The sequence below is a fragment of the Chelonoidis abingdonii genome, chromosome 3 (assembly GCF_003597395.2).
Source record: "Chelonoidis abingdonii isolate Lonesome George chromosome 3, CheloAbing_2.0, whole genome shotgun sequence".
NCBI classification, from domain to species: Eukaryota; Metazoa; Chordata; order Testudines; family Testudinidae; genus Chelonoidis; species Chelonoidis abingdonii.
In genome coordinates, this window is record NC_133771.1 from 208887055 (window position 1) to 208896116 (window position 9062).

Genomic DNA, 9062 nt, shown 5'->3' on the forward strand with positions numbered 1-9062 from the left:
GTTGCTAGGGTAAAAGTTTCCGACGAACGTGCACGCGCGGCGCGTACACCTACTGGAATGGATATGAGCAAGCACTCGAAGAAGAATAATTTGTTACTAAATCAAAGAAACTTTTTCCTCCAAATAAAATAGTCTTCTTATAGTGCTTTCAGGAAACAATCATGTTCAACAAAAATGGCAGCCTTATCTTTTTCCTTCGCAATTTCTACTGTAGGTTTCACGTTCAGAAAGAAGCCATCATAACTGAGATTTAACTTACGCAGCAGATCCCTATATGGAGCCGCTAGGTCAATATATTTTATTACAAGCTGCATAGATCTGTTGATTTCACAACCTTTTGCTCATGGTTTTCACTTTTCTATTCAGCCATGGCAAAGCAATTTTCTTTTGGCACCAGGAATGGCTAACATCCTTGTATGCTGCAAAAACAAACTGCAGCGTGAGAATTTATCCACAATGCCACAATCTTCCTCCTTGCGGGGAAGAGGTAATTCAGTCCTGATTCTTCATCTCAATTCATGGCCTGATTCAAAGCCCACTGAAGTCAACTTAATGACCCCTATTGACTATGTAGAGCACATATAATGAAAGCAACATGGGCTCCTTTTTCAACCGAGCTACGATTCCCCAGGCTGGGTTTCCTCCCAAACACTGGTGTTGATATGTCGTGCCTTTATTCATGAACAAATCTTTGTCTGAACATTTCATTGAAGAAAATAACATGATTGCTCAACAGGCTCAGGGGATAGCTTGGGGAACTTTAATGTATTGCTAAGAGCCTGAAGTGTTCTCGCTGGATTTCCAGTAACAGCCACTGGCTAGGACTCTCTTAATTTATTCATTTAGACTAGCAAAAAGCACTTCCTAGAGTCCATTAAAAGGGAAGAAGAGGCAGATTATGGCAAATTTGCCCTGCTGAGATTAGTATATATTGGTGGCACCCATTGGTCTGCAGCTTATTATCACCAGATGTGTCCATGGAGGGAAATCTGCAACATATTACCTATTTATTTTAAAAGGTTTAACTGAAAAATCCCCAGTTAGATCAATTCTCACTTCCAAGGGTTCTCCTGGGACAGCAGAAGCTGCAGCTGTGGAACACTCTGTTTGCAGGAAGCTGGGAATGGGCGATAGGGGATGGATCACTTGATGATTCCTTGTTCTGTTCATTCCCTCTGGGGCGTCCCCTCTTATGTACATGTACAGGTCTACGAACAAATACTGCAAATTAATACAGCTTTAGAAACTATGGGTCAGATCCTCGGCTTGTCTGAGCTGCCATAGCTCCATTGACTCTTGTAGTTCTACTGGAAATTACACCAGCTGAGGATCTGGATTTATGACGTTAGATGAAGCTACAATGAAATCCATGGGGGGAAAGGGTAGTTGAACAGAGTCTGACTACAGATATTTGAGCACTACGTGTGCAGTCAGATAAGAGATGGTGCTAGATACTGGGGTTTCCAAAGAAGCCTAAGAGAATTAGGTGTCCAACATTGAATGAAATTCAGAACTGCCTTAGGCCCCTTTGCAAATCCCTGTCTCAGTGAATAAAAATGTAAAATTCACGTGTGCAGCTCTGTTAGCAGTCTAAATTGCACCAATATAGCTCAAAAAATTGGAAAAAGTCCAGTGGAGGGCAACAAAAATGATTAGGGGGCTGAAGCACATGACTTATGAGGAGAGGCTGAGGGAACTGGGATTGTTTAATCTGCAGAAGAGAAGAATGAAGGGAGATTTGGCACCTGCTTGCAACTACCTGAAGGGGGGTTCCAAAGAGGATGGATCTAGACCAGTGCTTCTCAAAGCCGGTTTGCGGCTTGTTCAGGGAAAGCCCCTGGCGGTTGGGGCTGGTTTGTTTACCTGTTGCTTCCGCAGGTTCAGCCTATAGCAGCTCCCACAGGCCACGGTTCACCATCCCAGGCCAATGGGGGCTGTGGGAAACGGCATGGGCCGAGGCATGTGCTGACTACCCTTCCCACAGCCCCCACTGGCCTGGGGCGGAGAATTGCGGCCAGTGAGAGCCGCGATCGGCCAAACCTGCGGACACGGCAGGTAACCAAACCGACCCGGACCGCCAGGAGCTTTCCCTGAACAAGCGGCGGCCCGACTTTGAGAAGCACTGATCTACACTGTTCTCATTGGTAGTAGATGACAGAACAAGGAGTAATGGTCTCACGTTGCAGTGGGGGAGGTTTAGGTTGGATATTAGGAAAAACTTTTTTATTAGGAGGGCAGTGAAGCACTGGAATGGGTTACCTAGGGAGGTGATGGAATCTCCTTCCTTAGAGGTTTTTAAGGCCCAGCTTGACAAAGCCCTGGCTGGGATCATTTAGTTGGGAATTGCTCCTGCTTTGAGCAGGAGGTTGTACTAGATGACCTCCTGAGGTTCCTTCCAACCATGATATTCTATGATTCTATGATTCAGTCAACTGAGGACCTATAGCAACACCTTGTGCGGGAAAGCACCTTTTATTTACTCTTTGGATATCTTTCAGTGCTCACATACTTTTTAGATTTAGGAGCTCATTTTATTTAGCTGGTAAATTTAAAGTGGTCTCTTGCTGGCAGCTGGCAATGGGCCAGCTCCTCGGCTGGTGTAAATCGGCAAAGCTCCTCAGACTACAAAAGCACAATGCTGATTCACACCAGCTGAGAAGCTAGTTCTAAACACTTTAATCCATTTTTACTCAGTCACCCATGGAGCACATATGCCTCCTTCATCTTCCCCTAGCACTCCTGCAACTTTCCATGAGTAGTTCCACTGCAGACCATAGTGAATTTCACCCTAAGAGGGAAGGTTTTAGAATTTGACCAACTATTTTTAAATGTTAGCCAGGCACTTAGCAGTTATCCAAACTTCGGCTGCTTTAAGCTGTCAGTTGCTTTGGGCCTTTATATTAAATAATCCATCCATGTCAAGCGCATGAAAAACAACCAATCGCCAATCGCAAACAGAGGTAATATGGAAAGGAAACAAAATACCATGATGCTAGAAATGAGATTTTCTTTTACCCAAATGAAACTCTAATCCAAACAAATTTCTCAAATGTCTGATGATTTGGCCAGCATACAATGCTGCAGTGAAGCTGGTGGGATACAGGCATTTTCAACTCACAGAAAAGTGACTTAAATTGGTTTATAAACCAACTTAGAGAATCAGGTGCAAACCCTTGTGTGAACACACTTATTTTGGGTCATAAATAATAATAATATTTTGCTGCTACATTTTGCTTATAAGTACATCCAAGAGTCATCTTTAAGACTGCCCCAAATCACTTTCAACTAAAGCCAAATAAGCCTAGCTTAAAATGAAATACCAATCTCTGCACCTTTTGCATCAGTTTGGCTACAATAGTTTTAAATTGCAGCTGTAATTAAACGAGCACAACTTTCTTGTGTAATAATAATACCCGGCACTTATTCAGCACTTTTCATGCACAGATCTCACAAGGTCAGAATCATTATCTCCATTTTCCAGAAGGGGAAACTGAGGCACAAGGCAGTGACGTGACTTGCCCAAGGTCACCCAGCAGGTCAGTGGTCAAGCAAAGAATAGAAGCTAGGTCTCCCGAGTCCCAGTCCAGTGCTTTATTGATGATGCAACACTGCTTGTCAAGGCAAGTCCTTATTCTCACAAGTCCTGTATACACATTTAAATTATAGATTTTTAAAAACCTAGATTACAAGAACTTTAAGCTTGCAAAAATCACACAATCAAAAGTTAGGAAATGGCAGAATTGAAGTTGCTTGTGCTACCTTAATTCAGCTGTCTTGTGCGTATGCATTATGATAGTCTTTAATTACATGACTGGCTGACACCTGGCATAGAAAACGTCTCCCCTAATGCTTAAAGTTTGGTGGAGTTATAAGCAGCTATAAATGGGGTCTTATAACGCAAAGTGTTAGGCAACCTTAATTTTGGGTAGTGCTATTATCTGCCTATAATAACTGTTTAGGCTGCAAGCTCTGTCTCTCATGATTGTATGAACAGTGCCCTGCACAATGGGGTGCTGATCTCACATGGGTTTTCTATGCACTATCATGATACAACTAATATATGATGATAATCTTCCTGTTTTAAATCTGCATTCAAGAAATCAGCTAGTGACCAACAAGAAATGTAGTATTACCTACTGCTTCCCTTTGGCTAAGATCCCTATAATCACCAATTGCCCTGGGCTACAAGGTCCAGATCACGCCCTTGTCGTGGGAGCCCTGGGCACGTGGGACCCTCACAACGAGCCAGTGCTGAGAGTGTGCAGAGTCGGTCAACGCTATGCCTGGCTCATGAGACAGCTCATGGTGTCCGACACCATCAGGTGGTCCAGAGACATATACATGGAGCACATCACAGGATACTATCAGTACCAGGTCAAGTAATTGAGAATGCCGGTCAGGGAAATAACCCACTTCCTTCCTTCCCTGACGAACCAAGGGACGCACCCCACTCATGTACTTATTCACTACACCAATACTGACTTGGACTCTAAATACATTCAATGAGTGGCGTACTCGAGATCACTTATCCAGTCTGGGTCTGTGCTGGTTATGTACTATGTATATACCTTATGAACCTTGTAACCGACACTTGTAATCCCTCATAACCCAAACCTGACCCCAGATGTACTTTCCTTCTTAACTTGTGTAAATTTGATTTTAAACATTAACTTTAATAAACATTTTAAATCTGTTCTTACCTACTGCTTCCCATTGGCTAAGATCCCTATAATCACTAAGTGTACTGGATACTTAGTTTCAATATTATTTTACCTGTTTCTCACTAGAACACATGAACTTAAAAAAACAACAATTTAATGTTGTTTGTTATAGGAGTGCAGAACAAATCATAGTGAACTCGGGTAGACAGATATAGTGCTCTCAAATCAAAAGCAGATAAAGATACTTTTATATATTTTATTTATTGGAAATTGCCCTTCTGCTTAGTTTGCCCAGTTCTAGCCTGGAGCAAGTTTTTTACCTTCTTCAGTACAGAAGGTTTACACTAGAAAGAGTGTAACGTCTAGCTGCATGAACAGTAAGTACTGTGCATTGCGTGTGGGCGGGAGCAGCTATGGATATAAAAGTAAGAGCATAGTTTGGTGATAATTAGAGAAATCAAAGCTAAGTAAATGCAAATAATCTGCATCCATGTATTGATAACTGCAGTGTCTCAGGAAAATGAATCTGCTCTCTGTCCAGAGGAATGCACAGCCAGTGCTAATCAATTTATTTGTTTTATTTAGGTGAGTAAAATGGAAACAGAGCAGTGTATTTTCATATGGAGGAGTGGGAATTAATAGGAGTCATGTGGTTAAATATAGGTGCATTGAGCTGAGAATATACAATGAAGTAATACAGGATGTAGGGCCCGATTTACCCTGGCCCTGCACCTTGTCCAGTCATTTTCCCCAAGCAAAGTACGTGGATGCAAAATGATACCATTCTGATGTGCTGGCATTTTACACCCACTTTGCACTGGTGCATGTGACCCTACTAGATGTGAGACAGCAGTGAATGGGGCTCTGGGACTTTGAAAGCCAAATCCCCCGCTACATTTTGTCTTAAATGCAGCAGAACCCCTGCAGTTTCACTGTGCATGGAGCTAAGATGCAGAAATGCCTTTCAAGGGATGTCATTTCCCTTGCATGCTGCCAAGCTCTGCTCTATGGGGTGTCCCTTTGCACTGAAGTTTGGAGGAGCTGACTGTATACTAAACTCCCTAAGTGTGTGTGGGGAGCGTGGCTAGATACTACTGCACACAACACAATGCACCAGGTCATTAGATTAGCAGGAAAAACTCCTAAGCCTCAATCCTACTTAGACCACTTGAACAAAGCTTGTTGACTTGGCTTTTGTCAGGGGACAGCACTTTGCCCTCCGTAAGTAACATACCAGCCACTGGGCTAGCCCCACACTGAGGCACCTTTACACTTACAGGGTGGTATAAACAGGACATAGTGTCAATCACAATTGGGCTCCTTAGGTTTCAAGCAGTAACGTATTTGGGAGATCAACTTTTACCTGCTCCAGGAGATGAGGGTTCAAACCCACTGGACGTATCACTGCACGTGTTGGAAGCCTGCTCAGAGAGCTTCTTTTTTGAACTTCCGTCAGCAGACTTTTGTGATTTCTTTTTATTCTTCACCAGAATTTTGTACATCAAGTCCATAGGGCTTGGAAGGGGAACACCACTTTCAAGCTTAGAGGAAAGAAGGAGAGATGTGTAATAAATAAAAAGATCCCATGCTAGCTTCTCATTCTCCCCATGATACAACGTACAGTTGTGCAGTCCAAAACATAACCCTATTTTAAGATGAAGCGTGGTTTGCACAACAGGTAGGCTCTGTGCTAAACAAGACAGCACCAGTGAAGGCGCTTTAGAAGACCAAGAAGAAAATGCACTATGAAATAACTACAATAAAAACCATAAGAAGTATTATTTCAAATGTGAAAGCCCAGATTATAAAAGAGTAGATGTTAGAGCCAATTTTGATTTAGAGGATTAGATCACAATAATCTCCAGATCAGACACCATATGCTTAAACCAATAATAGCATAAACTACTTTAAAAAAACCCAACCCCCAAAAGCTAGCAGCTTCTATCTTGTAAGGCAATATATGAACAACAGAAAACTGAAATATGCAAATAAATATTCAGACATATGTTTATGATCAGGGAAATACCAAACCGTCTTACTGGGTATTTTTCCAGTGGATCCATGAGCAGTGCATCTCCAAAAATTAATCTGCAATATTCTGCCATTTTGGCTTGCTGCTTAGGGCTAGAAGGGGGGAAACAATAGAATTAAGTGAGACTTATTCCTACTGCAGGCTCAAAGCAGCTGTAATGGAAAAATCTAATATCCCTTAACTAGATGAAAAGATAATTTCCTGATCCTATCATTGTAAATTGTTCACAATGATCTAGATTCATCAAGCAATTATTCTGACTTCTCTGATGGCTCTTATCACAGGGATTATACATGAAATAGTACAATAAAGGCACTGGCCATGTGAAGTCATAAATAGTGAAACTGAACTTGTCACATAGAGACAAATATTCACATGCACTTTACAGAATATAGAAACTGAATATATCAGTTGTGGGAGTAATAGAAATAAATGGTTACACATGTTTGGCGTTTGTAGACAACCTATTGAAATATGTTTTCCTTTATCATACTTTTAGGTCACATCAAGGATTTTCCGGGTATATCTATGCCTTTACTTCCACCCTACACCCCTATTTTGCTTTGCTTTTTCTCTTTTTTTTACTTGAGAAAACTTAACAAAAAAGAGAAACGGGATTTTCCCTTTTAATGGCACTTCCAACATTTTGCACAGAGTCACATAGAAACTTTCTCAAACATGGTCAGTCTGTGGCCAGTTCTACACTAGAAACTAGCTAGTGATGTTGAGGAACCAGAACAATCTGACGATAAGTGGGCTACTGGAACGAACCATTCATGGACGAGACAAGAGAACCTGGAATTGATGGAATGTTTCTACAACAGTAGACCTAATGAGAGTGAAGGCTGCTGCCGATGGTGAAGACCGAGCGCCCGCAATGTCATATCGTGAGGTTCCACACCACAAAGTCCATACAGCCCAAGACTGTATACCAGCCGGTAAAAGCAGAGTATCGTGCGCGGTTTCTTGGTGAGGCGTCATAATGCCACTGTCAGGACAAAACGAACGGGGAAACATTCCAGGAGTATCATGATCAGTAGATGACCTCAATAAGAGACCTGCGAAGAGGAATCCTTAGGCAAGCAGCAGACATGGAGGAGACAGCAGAAAGAAGAAGTGCCATGGCAATGACAAGACCCTGCAATGAGAGAGCCAGCGACAGAGTAGCTGAGTGTCGGACATTGGGAAGATCCTATGCCAGTGGCTGGAAGGGCTGGACGTGAAAAGGTCAGCAAGCTGAGGCACTGATCATGAGCAGCACGGAACAGCAACTGAGCAGCCAGAGTCCACTGAAGCAGGGTGCTACACCAGCAGCTAAGAGAGGACCCAAGAGGTGCAGACTGGGGCAGAGGAGGCCTCAGAGACAGCCAACACATAGTGGACAGGATGTAAGATGCAGGCAGGAAAGCATGCATCTACAGGTGAACGGCACAACCTGCTGGCCAGTTGTGTACAGGAACATGCTGGCACAGCGTATGGGCTGACCCCCCAAACCAATGGGAGATCCACAGGAAGGTTGCGGAAGAAAGCAGGCTAAGAGTTCTGTGGGACTGTCTCAGATCCAGAGGACAGGCAGTGTACTGGCCAATATCGACCAGACATTGTGGATATTAACAAGGACCAAGAGAGACAGCGAGTGAGTGATAGATATAGCAGTGTCAAGTGACACAACATCAGGAGGAGGAGAAGTGAGAAGCTGAGAAGTACAAGGGCCTGAAAGAGGAATCCTAGATAGAGATTGAATAAGTGACGGCCAAAGTGGTCCGCAGTGGTGGTGGAGCACTCGGGGCTGTGACCCCTGCTCACCACTATGTGGTATGTGTCTTCCTCAACTCGGGTCCTCTACCAGAGGCCTGGGAGTTTGAGGGTCTGCGCATATCTAAGCTGTTCCTAGCACTGCACCTTCTGGACAAGAGCTCTGATGTTGTTCCCGGGATCTGTTGCGAGCCACTTCACACCACTTAGAGCACAGCCCCGAGTTGTCTACCACACTGGGACCACTTGGCCTTCCACTTTCCAACATCCCTCTCTAGTTCCTCTTTCAAGGCCCTGGTACTTCTCCAGCTTCTCATATTCCGTCTTCCTGATGTTTGCCCGTCACTTGGCACTGCTATATCTATCACCCACCGCGTCTTCTGCTCCTGTCTATTACCACGATGTCTGGTTGATTGGCCAGTACCTGCCTGTCCGCTGGATCTGGAAGTCCCACAGAATCTTTAGCCGCTGCTATTCTCCGCAATCCCCCTCTCCTGTGGAATCTCCACTGGTCTTGGGAGGGTCCGTACCGCCCAGAACATCCAGCGCTTGTGCAAGATGTTCCTGTCACAATGCCAGCCACTTGGTTTGTGCCGTCAACATGTATGCTGTTC

At 43.7% G+C, this 9062-nt stretch overlaps 1 protein-coding gene across 2 annotated transcripts in view; it reads right to left on the reverse strand.

Moving 5' to 3' along the window:
* Positions 1-9062, reverse strand: part of PLCB1 (phospholipase C beta 1) — a 645127-nt gene that overhangs the window by 163366 nt on the left and 472699 nt on the right. For both annotated transcript variants that reach the window (XM_075064491.1, XM_075064492.1), the window contains exons 13-14: positions 6701-6785; positions 6025-6202 (exon numbers count right to left, since the gene is read on the reverse strand). In XM_075064491.1, coding sequence (XP_074920592.1) covers positions 6025-6202; positions 6701-6785 — 263 coding nt within the window. The remainder of the gene's footprint in view (positions 1-6024; positions 6203-6700; positions 6786-9062) is intronic.